Source organism: Sparassis crispa (assembly GCF_003851025.1).
Source record: "Sparassis crispa DNA, contig_000004F, whole genome shotgun sequence".
NCBI lineage: Eukaryota > Fungi > Basidiomycota > Agaricomycetes > Polyporales > Sparassidaceae > Sparassis > Sparassis crispa.
Window position 1 is genome coordinate 959,094 of NW_020939751.1, and position 21,295 is coordinate 980,388.

General features: G+C 54.6%; 10 protein-coding genes across 10 annotated transcripts; 5 read left to right on the forward strand and 5 right to left on the reverse strand.

Annotated features, from left to right (window-relative positions):
- Positions 1–1,006: 1,006 nt before the first annotated feature.
- On the reverse strand, positions 1,007–1,366 carry SCP_0503310 (hypothetical protein; the record flags this gene model as incomplete). Its single annotated transcript, XM_027758395.1, has 1 exon — positions 1,007–1,366. One exon carries the CDS (start codon positions 1,364–1,366, stop codon positions 1,007–1,009), a length of 360 nt encoding a protein of 119 aa, XP_027614196.1.
- Positions 1,367–3,675: 2,309 nt separating this feature from the next.
- SCP_0503320 (hypothetical protein) lies at positions 3,676–4,462 on the reverse strand (the record flags this gene model as incomplete). Its single annotated transcript, XM_027758396.1, has 2 exons — positions 3,676–3,869; positions 3,919–4,462. 2 exons carry the CDS (start codon positions 4,460–4,462, stop codon positions 3,676–3,678), a joined length of 738 nt encoding a protein of 245 aa, XP_027614197.1.
- A 72-nt stretch (positions 4,463–4,534) lies between these two features.
- Positions 4,535–5,233, reverse strand: SCP_0503330 (hypothetical protein; the record flags this gene model as incomplete). The annotated part of the gene is made up of 2 exons (XM_027758397.1): positions 4,535–5,115; positions 5,221–5,233. The coding sequence occupies 2 exons, from the start codon at positions 5,231–5,233 to the stop codon at positions 4,535–4,537; spliced, it is 594 nt and encodes a 197-aa protein (XP_027614198.1).
- Positions 5,234–5,443: 210 nt separating this feature from the next.
- On the forward strand, positions 5,444–9,221 carry SCP_0503340 (hypothetical protein; the record flags this gene model as incomplete). Its single annotated transcript, XM_027758398.1, has 6 exons — positions 5,444–5,569; positions 5,621–5,840; positions 5,890–6,986; positions 7,035–8,045; positions 8,095–8,386; positions 8,440–9,221. The coding sequence occupies 6 exons, from the start codon at positions 5,444–5,446 to the stop codon at positions 9,219–9,221; spliced, it is 3,528 nt and encodes a 1,175-aa protein (XP_027614199.1).
- Positions 9,222–9,437: 216 nt separating this feature from the next.
- On the reverse strand, positions 9,438–10,734 carry SCP_0503350 (hypothetical protein; the record flags this gene model as incomplete). The annotated part of the gene is made up of 2 exons (XM_027758399.1): positions 9,438–10,652; positions 10,705–10,734. 2 exons carry the CDS (start codon positions 10,732–10,734, stop codon positions 9,438–9,440), a joined length of 1,245 nt encoding a protein of 414 aa, XP_027614200.1.
- A 225-nt stretch (positions 10,735–10,959) lies between these two features.
- On the reverse strand, positions 10,960–12,804 carry SCP_0503360 (hypothetical protein; the record flags this gene model as incomplete). The annotated part of the gene is made up of 7 exons (XM_027758400.1): positions 10,960–11,454; positions 11,530–11,669; positions 11,716–11,895; positions 11,947–12,062; positions 12,112–12,237; positions 12,287–12,582; positions 12,631–12,804. The coding sequence occupies 7 exons, from the start codon at positions 12,802–12,804 to the stop codon at positions 10,960–10,962; spliced, it is 1,527 nt and encodes a 508-aa protein (XP_027614201.1).
- An 808-nt stretch (positions 12,805–13,612) lies between these two features.
- On the forward strand, positions 13,613–14,046 carry SCP_0503370 (hypothetical protein; the record flags this gene model as incomplete). The annotated part of the gene is made up of 3 exons (XM_027758401.1): positions 13,613–13,682; positions 13,737–13,946; positions 13,994–14,046. The coding sequence occupies 3 exons, from the start codon at positions 13,613–13,615 to the stop codon at positions 14,044–14,046; spliced, it is 333 nt and encodes a 110-aa protein (XP_027614202.1).
- A 177-nt stretch (positions 14,047–14,223) lies between these two features.
- Positions 14,224–14,957, forward strand: SCP_0503380 (hypothetical protein; the record flags this gene model as incomplete). The annotated part of the gene is made up of 2 exons (XM_027758402.1): positions 14,224–14,753; positions 14,822–14,957. The coding sequence occupies 2 exons, from the start codon at positions 14,224–14,226 to the stop codon at positions 14,955–14,957; spliced, it is 666 nt and encodes a 221-aa protein (XP_027614203.1).
- Positions 14,958–15,448: 491 nt separating this feature from the next.
- Positions 15,449–15,739, forward strand: SCP_0503390 (hypothetical protein; the record flags this gene model as incomplete). Its single annotated transcript, XM_027758403.1, has 1 exon — positions 15,449–15,739. One exon carries the CDS (start codon positions 15,449–15,451, stop codon positions 15,737–15,739), a length of 291 nt encoding a protein of 96 aa, XP_027614204.1.
- Positions 15,740–16,401: 662 nt separating this feature from the next.
- On the forward strand, positions 16,402–21,062 carry SCP_0503400 (hypothetical protein; the record flags this gene model as incomplete). The annotated part of the gene is made up of 14 exons (XM_027758404.1): positions 16,402–16,563; positions 16,608–16,628; positions 16,679–16,963; positions 17,017–17,162; positions 17,215–17,371; positions 17,477–17,606; positions 17,659–17,850; positions 17,900–18,011; positions 18,059–18,783; positions 18,835–19,019; positions 19,350–19,505; positions 19,554–19,838; positions 19,891–20,041; positions 20,605–21,062. The coding sequence occupies 14 exons, from the start codon at positions 16,402–16,404 to the stop codon at positions 21,060–21,062; spliced, it is 3,165 nt and encodes a 1,054-aa protein (XP_027614205.1).
- Positions 21,063–21,295: the final 233 nt, after the last annotated feature.

Here is a 21,295-nt window from a genome sequence, read left to right on the forward strand (position 1 = left end):
CGAGGTCGAACAGGAATTGGTTCGGGTGATGAGCGAGGAGTGGATGTGGGTCTCCCATTAGTGGTGTATCTGAGGATGTGTCCGATGTCTTCGTCCCCATGCTCCCTCCATATCTCCTGCGCTGTGCGAGTGACTGTACTATGCATCAGAGACCAGACTTGGTCGACTCTGGTTCGGGCTCTACTCATCCTTTCGTCTGCTGTGATGAGCTCTTGTCTGGCCATCTGCATCCACTCGACCATTTCTAATGCTCGCTGCATAGAAACCACCGCTTGTCGATCTTGCGGGCGATTCCTCAGGGCAACTAGAATGTCTGTGAAGTCGACGGTGATGCGGATGGCAGAGATTAGATGCGTGGCAAATTCTTGTTCGTCCGATGCATGACTGAGTTCGATTGAAGGTGAAGGCGAGGAAGTGCGGATGAAGGGTGTCTGTGTTCGGGAGGGTACTCCATTGACAAGTGTAGGCGATGCGAGGATGCTCATAATTGTGGAAACGACTTCAGCGAGTATGTTGTGAACAAGGTCGTCAATAGCAGAGACGGGCATTGATGATACGTCGCCCTCTCCTCCTTTTATACCTTTCGGTCATTAAGGGGATCGTGGTTATCTGTGATGTGAAATAGAATGTCGTGGATGCGGGTGATAATCAAATAGATGAAAGTCCATTGGGCGATAAAGAGTATTCCCATGGAGATAAGAACTGCCCGGTCAGTTCCAAGCATCGTTCTGATCATCCCAGCTGTTAGCGTGTGAGTTGTCTCGTGTGAAGAGTGTATGTTCAACGAGTCATCTGATAAGGATTCTGTGGACGATCCAAAGGAAAGTGAGGGTTGTGCAGTGGAGGACAATTAGGAAGATAATGAGAAAGGCTGTTGTGGTAGTCATTCCAGTTTCCTTGTCCTCTACTTGATTCCCCTGGTCCTTTTATATGCATCAAGGGTTTGCTTTGCATTCTGTAAATTGTGGGCAGGCTCCCACGAGTTCTCTGCCGACGAATATCCCTTTCACTTGACTAAGTACCTTAGGTGACCTCGATATGCCTTGTGATTCAGGATGGCTTCGACCTCGTACTCTTCTTCGTTATCCACGACATCAGGTGGTGGGTTCACGTAATTCGGACCATGTATGTCATTTTCGCGATAAGGGGATAGAAGGGCGGCGTGAAATACGGAATGAACTTGCCAGGTCTTCGGGAGTTTGAGATGATAGTTGGCTGGTCCGATGACTTCCACGATTTCAAATGGCCCCTCATGCTTTGGAGCTATCTTGCGCGAGGCGTAGTTGACCTTCAGGTTCCTCGAGTCTAGCCAGACCTTCTGTCCTGGTGTAAACTTCGGCGACCCTTGTCTGACTCGCTCCGCCATCTGTTGTCGGGGCTAACTCGTGCATGGCTAGTGCTTCTAGTCTTATCTTCTGCAACATGTCAAGCCTGGATTCGACCGATGGAATGTTCGTGGTTGGGAATACGGAAGGGAGTCCACATGGTTCGTATCCCATCATAATGCGGAATGGGCTCATCTTCTGTGCCGAGTGTTCCCTCGTGTTATGACAAAACTCGAGGTCTGGCAGGCGATCTGCCCATGTTTCAGGGTTGTTTCCGCAATAGAGTCGAAGATAGATTTCCAGCTCCTGGTTGACTCGTTCTGTTTCTCCGTCCGTCTGAGGGTGATAAGCTGTGCTTATCGATGATCTAATCTGGAGTAGTCAATTTAACTCTTGGAAGACTTTGGATGCGTATTGAGGTCCTCTATCCGAGATGATTCGGTCAGGTAATCCGAATCGCGAGTAAACTTTGTCGTGAAAAATCTTGGCTGTCCCTTCAGCTGTGATCGTTTTGAGGCAGGGTGTAAGAATCACCCCCTTCATAAGGTCATGGTCTACTACGACCATAATCGAATCAAAGCCGTTGGAAATGGGGAGGTCGGTGATAAAATCTGTGGTGCAACAGGAAAATGGTAATGCATGTGGGTCTGCGAGGATTGGTTCCAAAGGAATACAAGTTGGGTGAGTATTCAGTTTCATCTGTTGACAGGCGGCACAGCATTTGACATAATTGTTGACAAATGCATACATGCCGGGCCACCAAAATTCACGATGTAGGAGTTCAAGAGTATTGAACTTTCCAGAGTCACACCTTTCAGTCATGTTACCTGAACTGAACTCCCATTTACCCTGACATTGTCATGAACTGGACAGCCAGTGGATGTCGGCCCATTGTCACCATGTTGACCTCTACCAGCAGTGGGCCCATATCTTTCATGTGTGGGATACTAGCAGTGGGCCCACCGCTAGTGTTCTTCTCCCAGTGCTCAGCCCACTAGCAGGGCATATTACAGTGTTGTAACCGTTAAGCAATGGGCCCACCGCCACAGGTCAGAGGGTGGGCCGACGCCAGAGCATGTTATCGCCATCGATGGGCCCACTGCCAAAGTATGATCAATGAGCAGTGGGCCCATCGCCACGAGTGTAAGATGACGGATGGGCCCACCGCCAAAGGTCAGAGTGTTGGCCATGGCTAGAGCATGTTTGTCTGAGCAATCGGCCCACCGCCAGAGTATGACGAATGAGATGACGGATGGGCCCACCGCCAAAGGTCAGAGTGTTGGCCATGGCCAGAGCATGTTTGTCTGAGCAATCGGCCCACCACCAGAGTATGACGAATGAGCAGTGGGCCGATCGCCCAGAGTGTAACCTGAAGGATGGGCCCATCGCCAAAGGTTAGAGGGTTGACGATTGCCAGAGCACGTTATCGCCAGCAATCGGCTCATCGCCAAAGCACCCTCAGTGAGGGCCTTACTGCAAGCACCCATGGGATAGGTCATCGCCAGGACATGTTTCCGCCAGCAATCGGCCCACCGCCAAAGGTCAGAGGGTTGGCCATGGCCAGAGCATGTTTGTCTGAGCAATCGGCCCACCGCCAGAGTATGACGAATGAGCAGTGGGCCGATCGCCCAGAGTGTAACCTGAAGGATGGGCCCACCGCCAAATGTTAGAGGGTTGACGATTGCCAGAGCATGTTATTGCCAGCAGTCGGCCCATCACCAAAGCACCCTCAGTGAGGGCCTTACTGCAAGCACCCATGGGATAGGTCATCGCCAGGACATGTTTCCGCCAGCAATCAGCCCACCGCCAAAGGTCAGAGGGTTGGCCAACGCCAGAGCATGTTATCGCCAGCAATCGGCCCACCGCCAAAGGCCAGTGGGTTGACGATCACCAGGATATGTCATCGCCACCAATGGGCCCATTGTCACATACAGCCCTGCAGTTTCCGGGCGCATTGGTGGTGATGACGTGCTCTGGTGATCGCCAATCCTCTGACCTTTGCCGGTGGGCCCATCACTCACCAGCACTCATGGCGAAGGGCCAATTGGTGGCGAAAACACGGCTTGGCGATGGCCAACCCTCTGACCCTTGGCAGTGGGCCCTTTGCTGGCGGAGCGATATTCCCATGCAGTGAAGCTTTCACTCAGGTCCTTTGGCGATGGGCCAATTGCTGGCAACAACATGCCTTGGTGATGGCGAGCGCAGTCCGCCCATCTGAAGAGTACACTGGAGGAGCGATGGGCTTTAGAGCTTAGTGATGCAGAAGTGAATGTATCCATTTTGTACTGGTATACAAGCTGTTACATAGCGGTCATATATTGCTAACACCAGAATGCTCAAAGACACTAGTTCAGTTGCTGCGATACGCCTCGCCATGAATGTCCCTCAGAATGTACCCCATTTGGAACATGGTCGAGCTGGCATTGAGGTTCGCAACGTGCATATCCTCAGTGAGGTTGAGCTCACGCTGAAGACGTACAATGCACTCCCGCAACATGGCGCAATGATGACTAACCGCAAAGCTATCACCTTCATCATCGTCCACTATGAATAAGGTCAACATCAGACTGAAGGTTGCCAGGGATGTACTCACTGGAACTGTCTGCCTCTGCTGCGATCTGTGCAAACGATCTACCGAGGCGGGCCACTTGTGAGCCAGAAGTGGCATTTGTCTCTCCAGGGACTGCCATTGGCAGCAGCTGTGTGGTATCTGGGAATAAGCCTGGAACCTGTTCCCAATGGGTGGGATGATGGATCGGCAGCTCATCTGGAAGTGCTGCCAGACTTGGCATCCTGGAAGTAACAGTGACTGGCTCGATGCTGCCTTTCATATAGTGAATGACAGGTGCATCATGGCGGAAATTGCTGTCATCGAAAGTGCGAGCTGGCGAGTGAGAGGGCGCCGATGACGGAGGCAGTGGACTTAAAACATCGTCCAACAAAGGCCGCCTCTTTGGAGGCGAAGCGCTGGGACTATTTAGCCACCGGACCTGGCTACGCACAGGCGTCGTGCCAGGGCTGTCTATCACCAGAGCTCGCCATCGTCCTGGCATGGCGGGAGGACTATTGTCAAAGTCCAGCAGTTTCGGCACTGGTTCCACGTCAAGTGTCTCGTCCACCAGCATGCCCCTCGCCATCGGCGTACTTGCTTGACTATCGAAGTGGATGGATGTACGTGGCATAGCATCAAGGGGCTCAGCGATGAGCGATCATCGAGGGAGTTGGGAGGTGTCAGGAGTGCGAAAGTCGAAAGTGTGAGCTGGTGGAGGAAGGGGAGTAGCTTCCAACAGGGTGCGTCGAGGGATTGGCGAGATGCCAGGAGTGTCGAAGTCGAACATTCCACCGGGCGCAGTGGGGGTGGAATCTGAGATGAGTGCACGCCTATGGATTGGCGAACTGCCACGACTTTCATCCCAAGCTGGCGCCAGAGGGTCAGGAATAAGTGCGCGACTTCCCTCCACAGGTGCCACAGATCCAGATGACGCCTGTACCTTTGGTGAGGCATGGTGGTGGAGATGCTCATGTGGCGAGTTGGATGGCGCAAATGGAGCCGCCAGGGACGGGGTAGTGCGGCGGGGCGCGAGGGGTGTCTGAGAAGCAGAGTGGAGAGGCAAGGAGATCTGGGCAGATCCAGGAGAGTCAAGGAGATCCGAAATGAGTGGACGACGGGGCTCAGCGATACTATCCTCCTCATCTGACTCGCCCATCATAATGTCCAGCGTGTCAGGAGGTTCCGCATCACTGGCCATGGCAGGTAGATTGTGGCGAGCAGACAAGTCTTCGATCAGTCCTGGATCGCGGGAGATCAGTTGTAGAAAGGGGATTGATATGACATAGAAAGGTCAGATAACATCACAAAGGAGTCAGATTCCACAAGGAGAGCAATAGAACTTACTGTTGGGAGCCATGAGAACTTGCAGCAGGTCACACTGACCTTGAGAGACTTGAGAAATCGCGCAAGTCCAGTGATCACGTGCAAAGCACGTGGTCGCGTGGCGTGTGAAGTTAAACTTGGTGCAGATCGCGTCTGCCAGCTCATAGCGTCGTCTGCTCCGCCTCCGCTGTACTGCAACCTCTGCTTTTGAAACACCCTCACGCTTTCTTCTGCCAAGCTCACCATGCCTCTGGATATTGACCCCAACTATGTTCTGCAGGCCGCGCGACTGACGGCCATTGTTGCAGCGGTGCCTCGCCAGGATGACCCTCGCTATCCGGACTGGGAGATGAGGATTTACCTCGAAGTGGTAAGTCATCGGTCGAAGGTCTGGCATGCACTTACCGAATATGCCACACAGAGTCGGCTTGAAAAGAGTTTCCTGCAGCCCTTGAAGTCGTTGAGGATGCCTGGGATCGTCATCAGCGCGTTGCTGGAATTCACCCGGGCATACCAGCAGAAGGCCCTGGCACGGCTGGACCACATATCGAACGACGACGAGAGGATATACAAGAGGTACCCTCTGGCTGTGCGCGAGTATGGGGAGTGTGAGGACCTGGGAAGGCAGTGGTGGACTGAAGGTGAGTCACAAGCGTTGTGAGGCATCGAGCGACACACTGACTGCACCAGATCCATATTGCAAGCTGCCACCGGTGAAGAGTATGCCAGCGGAGGGCTGGGGCAATGTGCCAGCCGATGACGACACCCAGGGACGTGGCGAGGAGGACCTGGCTACCGGGGACCTTGTCACCAAGGGGAAAGGCAAGGAGAGAGCTGACAACGACGTCAGGACAGGCATGGTGGGTGAGCGTATTGTCCACGTGGAGGCGGGGGAGGACAAGGGAAAGGGCAAGAGCAAGGAGAAGGCGCAGGGGAAGGCGGTGCATGCGATGAGCAAGGAAGAGGATGGGGGAGAGGGAGAGGGAGAGGGAGAGGAGCAGGAGGGTGAGGACGACGACGATGCCGACAGTGACGAGGATGACGATGCCGACAAAGATGACGACGATGAGATGGCGGAAGACGTGCCGGGTGCAGGCCAGCCCGAATTCATTGAGGTCGATGCGGCGTCGCCCCCTCCGCCAACTGCCAGACCAATATCGATCTCGCCAGCTGCCCCATCACTCCGAAAGCGCAAGGCGGTCATCACAGAGTCGAGTGAGGAGAGTGAGAACGAGGAGGCGGCTCCGAAGGTGAAGCGGATGAAGCCGATCGAGGTCGCAAAGGAGAAAGGCGAGGCCCCGACCACCTCTGGTCGAGTGCAGCGTGCGCAGAAGAGGATGGCGCAGACCGAGGTGGAGGGCTCGAAGGTGAGCACGAAGAAGAGCGGGAAGAGGAAGGTGAAGGAGTCAAGCGATGAAGAGGAAGTACCGACCGTCAAGCCGCCAAAGAAGAAGCGTGCGATGAAGGAATACAAGAGCAAGGAGTTCATCGAAAGCGAAGACGAGACTCCGGCACCGCCTTCCAATCTACCCGCCAAGACCGCAGGGGACTCTAACGACGGTGTTGCGAAGATGAACGCCCCTGCCAAACCTGTCAAACAGACAATGAGGATGACGGCGTTGCCTCATGTCGCACCGAAGGTGAAGGGGAAGGGGAAGGCAAAGGCGACGGCGAAGGGGAAGGCGACGGTGAAGGCGAAGGCGAAGGTGACGGTGTCGCAGAAGGACATGTGGAAAAAGACGTCCACCCGCGTGTCTGACTTCATGTGGGCACATGCAACAGATTCGGTGAGTAACGATCTTGTGAGACATTGACCTGTGCTAATGTTCCTGCAGCTCGTCCCTTGCATTGGCTGCCAGGAGAAAGAGTGGCCATGCAAGCTCAACACCGCCAACTTCGGTCGCTGCCTTGAATGTGCAGCACGAGGCGTCAGTTGCAGCATCGCGCCGAGGAACACGGACGGCGTGTCCCTGCGAGGAAACTCACACACTGCACAGCGTGAGTTCCAAGAGATGTGCGCAGTGCTGGTGGTAGAGGGCAAGCCACTGCCCACATCGCCACCTCCATACGACGTCAAGGTCGACTCCGATGAGCCCAACGGTGCAGAACCCATGGTCATGGGAGCGTCGAAGTGCAAGCTGCCGAAGAAGACCAAGACGCGCAATGCTGCGGCATCCAGCTCCAAGGTCAAGGGTGGCGAGGAGGTCGAGGCAACGAAGCAGAAGGTGACCGTCATGCCCGATGAAGCCAACGCTGAAGGCGAGGCCTCAGTGGAGAAATCGTCGAAGTCCAAGCGCGCCACCAAGTCCGCCACCGCCACTGGAGCCGTGGCTCCCTCAAACTCTGGCGAGGTCGCCACCTCTGGCGAGGTCTCCAAGTCTGGCGCGCCTGCCAAGTCTGGTGCGGTCGCCAAATCTGGCGAAGGTAAGAAGTCAGGACCCAAGCCAAAGCCGGTGAGGAGCCAAAACTCAGGTGCACAAGATGGTGGCGAGGTCACCAGGACCTCAGTACGTGAGGCGGATGAGGTCCCGCCTGCCAAGTCTGTTGTGAAGGAGGGCGGGCAGATGACAAGGGTGGCGATGGGAGGTCGCTCGGGCCCAATGGTGCCCGTGATCACCAGGAAGGCGAAGGCGAGTGCTCCGAAGGCAGCAGCCAAGATGCCTCTGGCGGAAGGCGATGGCATGGAGGAAGCCGCCAGGCTGGCAATGGAGGCGGTGCGGGCTATGGCCTTCCAAACAGGGCCAGCTGCTCTGCCGCAAGCTAGCAGCAGCAAGCGCATGCTGACACCAGTCGCCGACGAACCAGAGGATGCGCCAGAGTATCAGGCAGAGGTGGCGGAGGATGAGGTAAGCAGGACATCTTGTCGCAGCTGGAGTCGATGTAACCATGAAACAGCGCGCGTCCTTGGAGTGGCCACACGACGATTGGCGGCGTTCGCTGCTGATGTCCCACGAGACGAGTGCAGGAGCTGCCGAGGTGGCACAGGAGGTGATGCCCTCCCTGGAGATATCCAAGGCGTCGAAGGGAGCGAACTCCTCCACATTGGCGAAGGCAGGACATCTCGATGAAGGGCGAAGGCCAGCTAAGAGGGGTGCCCCACTGGACCACAAGGCAGCGAAGAAGGAGGTGGAGGCAAAAAGGGATGCGAAGGCGAACTGCCTCAGAGCAGTGCCTCCGACCAGCAAGGGTAAGTGCGCCCGCCACAGCTTCGAATCCATGCAGCGCTGACCAGGGATACAGCACCCCACTTGCGCGACGTCCAGCGAGTGTCTACAGGAAGTCCCGCTCCGGTGAACGAAGGCGACACCCCCAGTGGCGAAGAAACCTCGCAGTCATCCAACGATGACTGCGCAAATTGTGCCGAGTTGCGACAGGAGTTCCTGGCGCACAAGGACAGGATGGAAGTCCAATTCCAGGAGAGGATGGCGGACCTCAACACCATCAAGGCAGAGATCACAGCGGCACTCCAGCGAATCAACCCGCCATCTGCATTTCAAGAAAATGCCCGGAGCATTTGCGAAGAGGTCAAGTTGGCCATGGAGGAGTTTCGCAGGCCGGTCACCATTGAGCTTCAGGAGAGCATGAAGTTGGCGGTGGCGGACCTCATCGCCAAGCGACATTGCCTGCCAGAGCTCAAGGAGAAGGTCAACAGGTTGGAGCAAGGCGCGAACCAGACGGTGAGCCAAGCGGACGTCGACAAGCTGCAGGGTGAATTGGCCGACCTCCATCATTCGATGGAGCTCCAGGCAGCGCGGTCAGACAGCATGAAGAAGGAGCTCAGGTCTTCGGCGGCAGAGGCGATTGCTCAAGCGAGCAAGCTGGAGATGGAATTGGCACTCGCCAAAGAGGATTCGATGGCAGTGGCGACGTCCGCTTTGGATGAAGCGAAGAAGGTGGGGAAGGAGGTGGCGACGGCGAGAGAGGAAACCTCACTGGTGGCGAAGTCTCTGGACGCATTCCGAGAGAAGGTCGACTCCGCCATGGTCTTTACTGCCTTTCACCCAGATAGCCACAATGTGTAGTCATTAGAGTATTGATATACATGCTTTTTAACCTAGCATGGAATCTCCATGCACTCGATTCACCACTGCCACTCCAAGTCAACTGAATGCCTGCTGAAGTTCTCGCCAACTCCCCTCGCCATTGCCACCATCTCCATGGCTTTACCTATGTAGATCTATGGGTCACATTAAACAATGTGGAAGCCTACGAGTCTACTTTGAACTGGAGTTATATTGTCAAGGTCTGGTGCCGCCACTGCGGGTCTTGCAACCTGTGCCAACTTGGCCACTCTCTTTCACTTTGGCGGCTGCTTTCCCCAGACGGACCGGCTTCAGCTTGGTTTCTCCCTTGTCCTTGACCTCCGGGGTCTGAGGCAGAGCTCGTCTTCGCTTTGCGGGAGGCTTGTCACCATCATCCGAGTCCTCGGCCCTCGCATTCTTCTTCCTCGGCGAGGCCACTACCAACTCGTCCCGAGTACCACGTCCACGCTTCCGAGGTGGCGGATTGTCTTCACCAGAGCTGTCTTCGCCATCGGGCTCGGGACGTGCTGGTTGACGTTTCCGCTTTGGATCAGGAAGCTTCTTCAAATCTTTAACAGCTCCTAGTGGATGCTGACTGCGGGTATTCTTGGCGGGCGACTCATCCATCGCTTGACGCTGACTGCGAGTGATCCTGCCGGGGATATTACTCTGAAGGGCATCGGTGATCGACCTTCCCTGGAGCGCTTTGGCTTGACCTGATGGACGGTCTTCAGTGGCTGCCGCCTTCCTCGTCGTAGGTATAAACGGAGGCGGTGGCGGTCGTTCAGCACCACTGCTAGGTGCGGACAAGTGTGCATCGTCCTCTTCGCCATCGTCAGAGGCCCCACCACTGGTCTCCTGGCTCGGCCCTTCGTCTTCTCCACTTGGAATGATTGGTTTGTCAGCTATGGGGGCAGGCTGGTGAGCCTTGTGAACTTTGGCAGCAGTAGCAGTGCCATCGTGAGTTCTTGCAGAGGCATCACCTTCCTGCTCCTCCTGGCCCCCAAGGCCATCGCCACCTTGTGGGGCACCGCGTATGGCAGGCTTGCTCACTGGCTTCACCATGGCATGGGTGACGTTCCCTTCCACCATGTCCAAGGTAATGATCTCGCAACAGCGAAGCAGCTGCTCTACTGCATCAAATGAGATCGCCGAGTTCACCACATAGTCGGGAAGGTTGGTCGGTTTGCCCTCCTCAATGAACTGAGATCGTGTGAGGTCCCTCAGCGCCATACCAATCACGAGTGCAGATTGTTGTACGCCCTGTGGATGTAAGAACCAATATTTTGTCAGCCATGGTTTGTCGCCCAACCAGTTCTCGACGATGTCAAAGTTGTCCACCGCATGAAATGACGGTGGGAGGTAGCGCTGGCCATATGACCATTCGCTCCAGGGAATCGGATCATACCTGGCGAAACGATACACCTGGGGCTATATGACGGATGATCAATGGTGGCTATGAATCCCCATGAAAGGAGCTCACCACAGTCGCAATCTTGACTTCCTTCAGCATATCCTGGTATCGCGGTTCGATGGAAAGGGTGGCGAGAAACACGTCTCTCCTTTTGACGAGGTGGGGCACAGTACTCCCCACAGTACTCCCGCCAGTGAGACGTGGGGCTCGGCCTTGATGCTCAAGCCTGAGCTCCTTTGTACTGGGCTCCAGTTCACTGGATGCTTCATCGGTCTCCTCTGTGTCAAATCTGTGCAGTGCGCCCAGAGGAAGGTCTTGGAGACCTCACTTTGCCTTCGTCTTGGCACCGCCGCTACCACTCGCTTGAGGTGCACTGCCATTGTTAGCCTTACGTCCATTGGTGGTGGTGACTGCCTTGCCCTTCACTTTATTCGCAATCACGCTCTCGCCATCCCCTGAATCTTCATCGCTGGCCGTATCTTCTTCGGAAGCCATGCTGGGTATATCTGGCGAACTCCGATCAGAGTCTTGGCTGCTTCTGGCATCGTCTTCTGAGTCGTATGCATCTTTCATCTTGCGTTTACGCCCACCGCCTTTGGCTCCACCAGGGGCCGCTTTGCCCTTTGTCGCCTTCGATGCCGCCTTTCCCGTGGCCTTGCGCACAGGTTTACCCTTCTTCTTCGCCTTCCCCACCTTCTTGGGTGTGAGTGCTTCTTGGACCTCATGTTCAGATCCTTCTTCTAATGCCTGTGCTGATCCGTCAAGTGGTGGAAGAGGATCATACTTGGTGGGAGCAGCTTCGCCATCCTTGTCGAAGTACTGGGTGAATCACATGGTCTGCTCAGGTCCATGTTCCTCTTGGCGTGCCCGCCAGTGGTCGAGGAGGGCACGAACGGGAACACTTATCACCTTTGAGGGATCGATCCACTGGAAGTTCTCAGGTAGCATCTCCGCTGGAATAACCTCATTGATGTCGTCTATGCTGTTCAGCTTCGTCCATGGCGACTTGCAGTTCCGAACACCCTTCGCCAATGCTGTAAACTGGTCAGCATCTCTCAACACCGAGTGGGAGTGTCATACCGTAGTGATGATTCATGAAGTCTCGAACTTGTACCTTCATCACCTTGAGAGGCGCTTCCGCCATACCTTCAGGCATCGACGGGAGCAGAGGAAAACTGTTGGCCATCAACTGAATCTTGTCCATGGCCCGCATGCAATCGGCAGGTGTCTTCTTCACCATCACCGTAGTCTCAGTCACACCTAAGGAATCAGGTTAGTGTGCCAGCGACAATGCAACTGAGGTCTTCTTACCGTATTCGCCTTTGGCCCACTCAGAGAACACCTTTGCTAGAGGCTGGTAAGCACACAGCCACCCAGGATAGGCCCCAAATGGAGTTCCATTGGTGATGGCATGGTTGACCTCCACCCTTCACTCGGGGGTTAGCAGATGGCGACAGTCGGACGGTCTACACTCACATCTCTACCTTCAGACTCCTCGCTTCCTTCGGATATGCTAGCATGAATGCCATGCGAATGTCCATGGTGTCCCACATAGTCTTGGCAAACTTCTTCAGATATTGCATCATTCGCTGCTCCCTTAGCCTGTCTTAGGTCAGGATTTGCCTTATGCTACGTGACAGGAGGTATGCACTTCATTTTCGTCTTATCATCCAGAGTGCCATTGCGCCAACTTTCCGCCTTTTCCTCATACACCTTCTGCTCCTCCTCGGACAGTTTTGCCCATTCAGCACTCCGTGCGACTCTCCACACCTTGGAGACATTGCAACCCTTTTCTGCCACGAGTGCTCGCGCGGCCTCAGTCACCTTGTCCCTCTCCAGCGCATCCCACACCTTGAAGGCATTGGGCTTGCCAGAAACATGCATACGCTTTTTCGTCGCTTTCTCCTGCGCATGGTGGGCGTGGTTATTGAGCCACTCTCGGATTTTCTGCGGTGAGAGTTAGTGGGGACCTCACAGACATGAAACACTGCTCACAGTTTCCACAATGATGTCGTCATAATTTGACGTGTCGACAAACTGTGTCTTCAGCTTCTGGCACAAGCTCTGAACCAGAGTCTTGCGTCCCTTGGCATCTGCCGTGTCATAAGACCGCAGCTTCTCAGAGAGTATGGGCTGATGCTCCGTCAAAATTACAAATCTCGCCGGCATGCTTTCTCGATGTCGAGGATGAGATTTTTGTGTTGGGGCAGTGAAGGGGGTCGATAGTTCAACGGGCAGCGCTCTGTCCATTTCCTCGTCGGCCACCCACAACTCAACATGCACGTGCTGATGGCCCATTTGGGCTTACACCAATTACCCTCCTCGCCATGGTGTGTGGTGACTGCTGAAGCATTGTATGTGTATTTTTCGCAGGTGGCGGGAGGTGGTAGTAGGTATGCACTAGCATTCATACCTGGTGAAAGGCAATGTTGAATGCTGCTTCTATGGCAGAGCACACCACGCCAACTTCATCTCGCGAATGCTGGGCGGAGGCAATCTGGTGATCATCTGCATGCCAATCTGTGGGATAAAGGGCTTCCTCGGAGTTAGGCTTGGCCAATTAGATGGCGGTGACGAAGGGCCCAGACATGGCGGACCACCCAGCCCGTGATCTGGCATGGCGGCATCAAGTCCGGCTCGGCGGCATGATGAACATGTGAGATGTGCAAGGGACGTGCTTGCAAGCAATATGCAGGCAGATGAATGCATACTGTTCTTTGCCATTCTGGCCCCTCCTACATTCTCCCCTGCATCTGCAAGCCAACTGCCTGAGCCCGCCATACACCTGTGCGTTCCTTCAACCGATGCATGCTGTAATCGTCCCATTGATTGGCAGACAGTATCAAGATGAGCAATCTGTCACCCATGCCACTGACCGATCAGATAGCAGGAGTCTTGGAAGCTCATGTTCCGCCGAAAGCTCCATCTGGCCACTCATGCAGCCCATTCTGCGCCATCCATAGAAGTGCCTCCGTCCATGCCATCCGCCCTCCTATTGGAGTGCAATGGCATTGCAGATGCTCTTGTGAAGGCCATCCGTAATCCTGGTAGTCATTAGTCTTGCCGCAGGTCTGATCACACTGATCACGCCATTGTAATAGTAAGGCTGCAGTGGGACATTGATAGATATTGCGACAGCCTTTCGATTCAGCCCACGGGGCAGAATGAAGTCCTCGAGGCAGAACTGGAACGGAAGTGGCCTCCTCCATTTGGTGAGAGCGAAATACGCATAGACCAGCCCGCCACCCTCGTGGACATGCACGCGCATCTTGGCTTGGATACTTCCAAGAGTGTTGATACCAGACCACCAGGTGAGTGGCTTGCCCAGCCTTGCACTGTGATCTGACAAATTTGTCAGACGAAGATGCTCCAAGCGACCAGGGCCCTACACCCAGCAATAGCAGCCAGTAAGCCTTCCAGCACCACCACCAGTTGGCGACACAACCTGTTGTACTTCTTGCCTCCTGAGGAGTGTGCCCAATTCCCAGCGGGCTCCTTGTGTCTCTCGCCAGGTTGGTTCCAACAAGTAAGAGAGGTGGGTCTCCTCGCCACGCCATTTGCCTTGCGTCTGGACAGCCTTTGCAGCATATGGAGTCTGGGAGGCTGGAGACCTCCGCCAGCCTGAAGCTTGAGGGCGGAAGAAGTTGGCTGCATGATATTCATGACTCCTCCGCATTGCTGGGCGCCATCCTGGCCGTCGTTCACCCAACACTATATGCCGCAGGATGCCAGTGCTTGGGTTTGATCCAGCAAGACCCAGAATTGCGAGAGATGGCGCTGAACTGGTCGTCGCCATTCAATGCACTCCAGGTGATCGCCAACTGGGAAACTCCTTTCCACCGAGATAGCAAGACAAGATACATGTTCTACGACCTGTTGGCGACGTTGGGCAACTACACTTGCGCGTGGTTGAACTTCCCCGCCATGCGTGTCGCCATCGATTATAGTCCTGGAACCGTCATAGCCTTCTGTGGAAAGGCGATTCGTCATGGTGTCACTCGAGCAGATGGTGAAAGGCTCATCTATGCATACTTCATGCGAGAGGGTGTCCAGAACAGGCTAGGCATTCTGGCGCCCCACTGGATGCAAGCTTCATATTACGCCTCACACATTGGCATGTGCACAGTTCATCACCGAGTCTGCATTCCTAACTCAGAACAGGTCCTAACTGGCTCGCTTATTAAAGGGACATCATGCCAAAGACTGATGGAGATGAGAACACTATGCAGGGGATGGAGACTGTCGATGGCAGCTTCGTTGGCGGGACAAAGTTGGTGGAGGTGATGGCGAAATGTATGGAGTCACGAATTTCCGAATCCTAGCTGAAGGTTGGTGAGCGCGGGGTACAAGTGCGCGTTTCACATCTCGACAGTGTTCAGCTCAAGGTGTAGTTATCACTGATGGCAGCGTATGGTTGGCGGACCTCGAAGTCGGCAGAGGTGGTGGCGAAATGTATTCGGTCGAGAAGTTGTGAGTGCTAGTGGGGCAGATGGCGGCAGTGTTGGCGAGCGCGCGGTGCAAGTGCACGTTTCCCTTTTGAACATTATGCTACTCCGAGTCAAGGCAAAGTTAGCACTGAGGGCGACATACGATTGGCAGACCTCTCGCCAACATGGCATCCTTATCTGCATAACACTGATATGGTGCCTAAAGAGACCACGAGGTGATAAGGCCCAGGCATTGCAGCCATTCTTAACCACCTTGATGAGTAGTCTGGTGGGCAGCAAGGCCGTGTGTGATTTGCACGTGTTGTGCGATAGGGACACAATGCTCATCGATTGGCTTGGAATACGACTCCCCACTGACCTGAACCATGAGCAGACGCAACAAAAGCAGGCTCATTGTAGACCTGGATGACGAGGTTGAGTTTGTGACCAAGGTAGCTAAGCAGACCACTAGGGGAGTACGCTATGTGGACGTACCTTTGCCCATGCCCACGGGTTCAAACGTGCCATCGCCTTCCAAAAGTCCATCGAAGGCTCCAGCTTCAGGCTCCTTGTTTAACTTGGATGATGGCGACGTCCTGGGCAACATAGGTGTGCCAATTCAGCTGGATCCGGCGGCTCGGAAGACAAAGGTGGGCACTCCCGCCATGATCATCTGACAGTCTGACCATGCACGATAGACTCAGAATGACTTCATGAGGGACTGGATACCCCACCGTGATGACTATCTTCATGCCATTGTCGAGATGAAAGCCCTGCCTGAGCCCAGAAACTGTGCGGAATGCAAGGTTGGCGAGGGACGGTGGCGATGCCTGGACTGTATGGGCAGACCGCTCACCTGTACCGACTGCTGTCGTAATGGCCATCAGCGTGCTCCTTTCCATCGGATAGAGCATTGGCAGGGTCAGTATTTTGAGCCGGCATCACTGTATCGGGTTGGCGTCTGCATCCATTTGGGGCATGGCGGAGATCCCTGCCCTCTGGGCACCTTCACAGCACATAACAACCCTGCGCCGGTGGTGGCCCTGGGGTCCGATTTCTGAAATGCCTCCAATGAAGACCTAAATGCACATGATGGGCGAGGGTCCCATTCAACTTTGCACCTCTGGCAGGCACCCTTGATGGTGAAGCAAGGCAAACCGACGATGCTCCCGATCCCACTTGGGAGGAAGATGTGCCACCGGTGCTCTCCCGGCCACCTCGCCATGATAGTTACGGGAATCGGATCATAGTCATTGTCGACATCTCTGGCGTTCACCATATTGGCGTTGACTGGTGCCAGTGTGAGATGGCAGTAGAGCGTGACATGCAGCTTCTTCAAATGGGACTTTACCCTGGTACCGTCAAGGATCCCCATACCGCCTTCACATTCTCCATCCTCGATGATTTCATTCTGGAGAACAAAGAGTGCAAGACGGCGGCATTGAACTACTACAGCAAACTCAAACAGGTCATGAGGAATGCCTTCCCTGGCACTGTTCCCGTAAGTGTTCACATGCATTCCCATGGCCCAACCGTTCATGCCAGTTCCTCGCCAGGACCGTTATCGTGAGCTGATGTGAGTGTCCTGCCAATGGTGCCAATTCAAATATCGCAAGTGGCACGGCTTCTCACACGATGCCCTCCGTCCTGTGGAGAAGGGTGGCCTCACCATCTTTTGTCCCGCCTGTCCCCAGTCTGGGCTCAACCTGCCTTTCGATTGGCAAGCAGATCCAGTGCAGTGGAAGTTCAAACGTGGCTTCGTCATGGATGGCAATTTCAGTGCAGAGCACATGAAGATGAAGCACCCCAAGGAGGACGTCGCCCTCAGTGACGGCCAGGCATTCATGGTCGGCCAAGAGGATTACAAGGCTCATCTGGCAGTGGCCATGGAGTCACATCAGGTGCATGTCTGGCTGCACGTTCTTCTTCCGCCCTTGACTCCTAAGCCCACCAGCGCTCCACTTGTCACGAGCACCGCGCTGTCAATCAGGCCAATGTGGATCGTGCCAACCTCGATGCCACAGGAATTGGGGCCACTGCTTGCGCCAGACATGGTTTCTTCGTCCCTCATACTGTCGTCAATTTCCAGAAGGGAGAAAGGTTCGCATATGTCTCTTGTCATGATTCATTCTCACTGATGCACCCTCTGCAGACAAATGAATATGGATTACTCTCTCAGCAATGCGCTCCTGACCCTCACCGGTATCACCCTCATCCTCATCATGTACGACATCATGTGCCAGTATAGCATTCATGTCCGCAAACATTTCCGCCACAGCGCCTATCTGAGGATGCCCTTCGAGCTCAAGGTAGACTAAGGCATCGGCTTGTTTCATGTGCACGGATACCAAGATTGCTGCTTCCAACGGTTCTCGCCCAACTTTATAGTTGGCGCTGGTATGGTCGATGGTGAGGTTATCGAGACCCTGTGGGTGCCGACAAATGAGGTCTCAGGCAGTACCAGGGGCATGACCCGAGCTCACCGCCAAGAAGTCCTTGACGATCACATGAATGACTCCAACTGGAAGAAGACGACTCGCATGGGTGAGCCTGGTTCCTCCTTCCCTATTTGCCACCTGGCTTATGCTGCCTATAGTGCCAACCTTGATGACAAAGTGGAAACGCATGCTCCTGGGCTTCCCACGAAGCAAGGAGTCCTTTGAAGCTTTATCTGCATCCACAGATGAGGATGTCCTTGAGGCATGGCAGAAGGAGTACGATGACGCTATGGAGGCTCGCCAAAATGATCCGAAGATCATGGACACCTTCGATGTCCAGCTCATGAAGGGTGAGTATCCTTCCATCGTCGTGTGGCATGTAGTTGACGTGAATGCAAGCCCCGGGTAAAGACCTCACCCAACTCAGACTGGCGGGCGAGGAGTCCGCCAAGGGCTTGGAGAAGGGCACCGCCGGATGGTTGTCGACTGGCCTCAAAATTCAAGAAGCACAGTGAGTTTGCCTCATCTTAACAAAAATACAGCTCTGACGGCCTTCAGGCTTAAGCTTGCGAATGATATCCGCAAGGCGGGTCAAAATCCGAGTGTGGCGGAGGACCTCAAGACTCTCGAGCGCCGTCAGCGCCTCGAAGTCAGCATTCTCACATTCCAACGTCGCTCTGAGAAGTTCATGGGAAGGTTGGAGGACGTTCCCGCCATGGAAGATCGTGACGACGGTGCGCTCTGGGATTCCTTGGATGAGAATCCTTTTCAAATACACCCGGAGGACGCTGAGTATGGCGAGGATGTGATTCCTCCCGAGCGAGCTTCCTTGAATTTACCTTCGCAGATCAGATTCGTGGCCGCCGTCGCCAACGGGCTCCAGACCCTGGCGGCCCAAGAGTTGGAGTTGCGCAAAGGCCTGATGAATGACATCCTCCATGAGCTTCGCATGGCCCTTGGACTGAAGTCTTACCTCTACCGCAAGAGGGTTTGTCCTGCCAACAGCGTCGGAACCATGACCCATGCACAGGCGGAGGTTCATGCTGCCAATCAGACCGTCTTGGCCTGCGCCAGGCTCTATTCCGCCAACCGACGCGCCATTATGCGCTTGGGCGCCACCGATGAAGACTTGGCCCTCTATCGCCCTTTGGATAAGAAGGACCTGCACGTGAAAACTGCCGTCATCGAGGCTAGCACCTCCGGGCTCAGGAACGTCAACCTGGCTTGGTTCTGGACCATGGATGTCGCTGGAGATCGAGGTTCATCAGAATGGATGGACGAGTGTTCGTAATTGTCCGATCGATCTCTAGGCCTCCTGCTAATTTACCCTCCAGTCTATAGAGTAAATTGGCTGCGTGCCAGAGCTCAATATGAGAGATGGAGGGAGGAGCGTGTCTTGGTCCACTCGGAAATGGCCTGGACCATAGCCACCTTCAAGCGGAATGCGGAACGATGGGCTCACTGGCTCGAGATGACGGATTCTTCCTGGCAGGGTCATGTTTGCTATGCCGCCAGGCAAGTGAGTATGTGGCGGACCTTCACCAGCCACGCCACTGACACCTTCAGCCACATCCTCGCCCTGGACATTGAGGACGAAAGGGCGGGCAATGAAAATGTGCTTTGAGTCAGGGTTCACTGGGGTGTACGCATATTCATGTTTGCTATATCGATGTAGTGATCGTCATGTATGTAATTCCTACTCACCAATATCACATTTGGCGAAGTGACCTCCATCCTCGCCTGAGGGCTTCATCTCAGCATGTGCTCTCCAATCGTATGACATCAGACATCAGATAAGGTCGATCAGATATCAACCTCGGATCATCCACTCACTGTCATGTCTGCCCAGTCTTCAACATCAGATGCGCGCCCCTGCCTGTTCTCCAGAGGGAGGTTGCAGTTGGAAGTCTACACTTGGAGGATCCAAGAAGCTGTTCTGGCACTGGAGCCTCACCCAGATCACTTCACCAAGGTCCATTGGGAGGAAGGCTTGTGCCGGGAGATGGTACACCTTTCTTGCTGATATTGCCTGACCCTGCTGAGTCCTGTGCAGTTCGCCGTCAGGGGTATCTGTGGCAACCTCGTGTTGGCAGGTCATGCTGACCATATTGACCATGGTGGAGTTATCGCCAGTGTCCTCACCATCTGCACTTTTAATTGCGAAGTTCTGCGCCCCATCAGCATTGACGTCAAGGCGATTCCACGCCCCACCACCCTCGTTCCTCGTCCTAAGAACCTACTCGAGGATTCACCCGACTACTGGTGGAAATGGGATCGTCAGGTTGGGCCGGCGGGGAGCCCTATGGAGGCCTGGTGGTACAAACTTGGTGATCCCTGGGTGAGTGGTACGTTCCAGCACCTTACAGTCTTGCTGAACCTCGAGAACGTAGGAGAAGGTGTACACCGTCTCCGAGTCTACACTGGTGCAGCTTGAACAGCTGCATGTTCGCATCGCAAACCTCACTAGTTGGTTGCACGAGAGGACAGATCAGAACCTGGATGTGGTGCTGGAAGAGCTGCAGGAGGCGACACGGCAGCTGCGTGAGTTAGGAATGTAATCGCCCAATGCCAGGCATCCGTTCGTGCTATAGTGTGTCGAATATAAGGTTGTCATGTCTTTGAACCTGGGCAATGTACCTGGTGTGGTAAGGCGAAACATAGTAGCCACATACTCACCTCACACACCCCCAATGGTATCTGATGCATGTCCCAAAAGCCAATGCCACATGGGAGAGTTTGGCGAAGTCATTCTGGACTGCATGTTCAGATGGCGAGTGATATCCACCACAGTTCGCCAACCCTACTCACGGTGGAAAGGACCGCCATTCGTCTCCACATACTCTACCCAGAAGGGCACATCCCAAATTGTATCTGATGCATGTCTCGAAACACCGATGCCAATTGGGAGAGTTTGGCGAAGTCATTCTGAACTCCATGTTCAGATGGCGAAGGATATTTGCCACAGTTCGCCAACCCTTCCCACAGTGGGAGAGTGTGTGATACTGCAAGGAGAGCTGATAGCGAGCTAACCAGAATGGGAGGGAATGATGGGTGTATTATGTGGAAATTATTGGCTGGCGGTAGCTCCATCATTGCCCTGTTAGGCAGTGGATCAATCACTGAAAAATATGCCCATGGCGGTGGACTGATCGCTGAGAACTACACCTATGGCGGTGGGCTGATAGGTCTGAGCAAGAGGTGCTGCATGAGCAACGACTCGGTGTCGGAGCCCCCTTCTTCTGTGGTGTCCTTCGGCTCTTACGCTGATTCGCACACGTCCGCATCCTCATCTACTTCGTGCTCTTCGGTTGACTTCGGGTACAATCCGTTCACTTCGTATGGTCTACTTCTTGGCTCGGGCAATCAGGCGTGGCATCCGCCCATGCTTCCCCCCAACCAATCTCCACATTTCATACATCCGCCCATGCTTCCCCCCGACCAATCTCCATGTTTCATACATCCACCTATGCTACTCCCTGACGAATCATCCAGTATGTTCCTTCACCCACCCATGCTTCACCAAGATGACACGGACACGATACGAGCCCAGTTGACAACCTAGGGCAAGGCAAATAACTCAGCTATGCCCGGGCTAGTCAGATATTTCAGGCGACCCATGCCTATGGGCTCAGAAATATACCTATGGCGGTGGGCCGATGGCTGTATAATAGCCCCGTGATGGTGGGCCGATCGCTCAGAACACTACCTATGGAGGTCGGCCCATCGCTCAGAACCCTACCTATGGGGTTGGGCCGATGGCTGTATAATAGCACTGTGGCGGTGGGCTGATCGCTC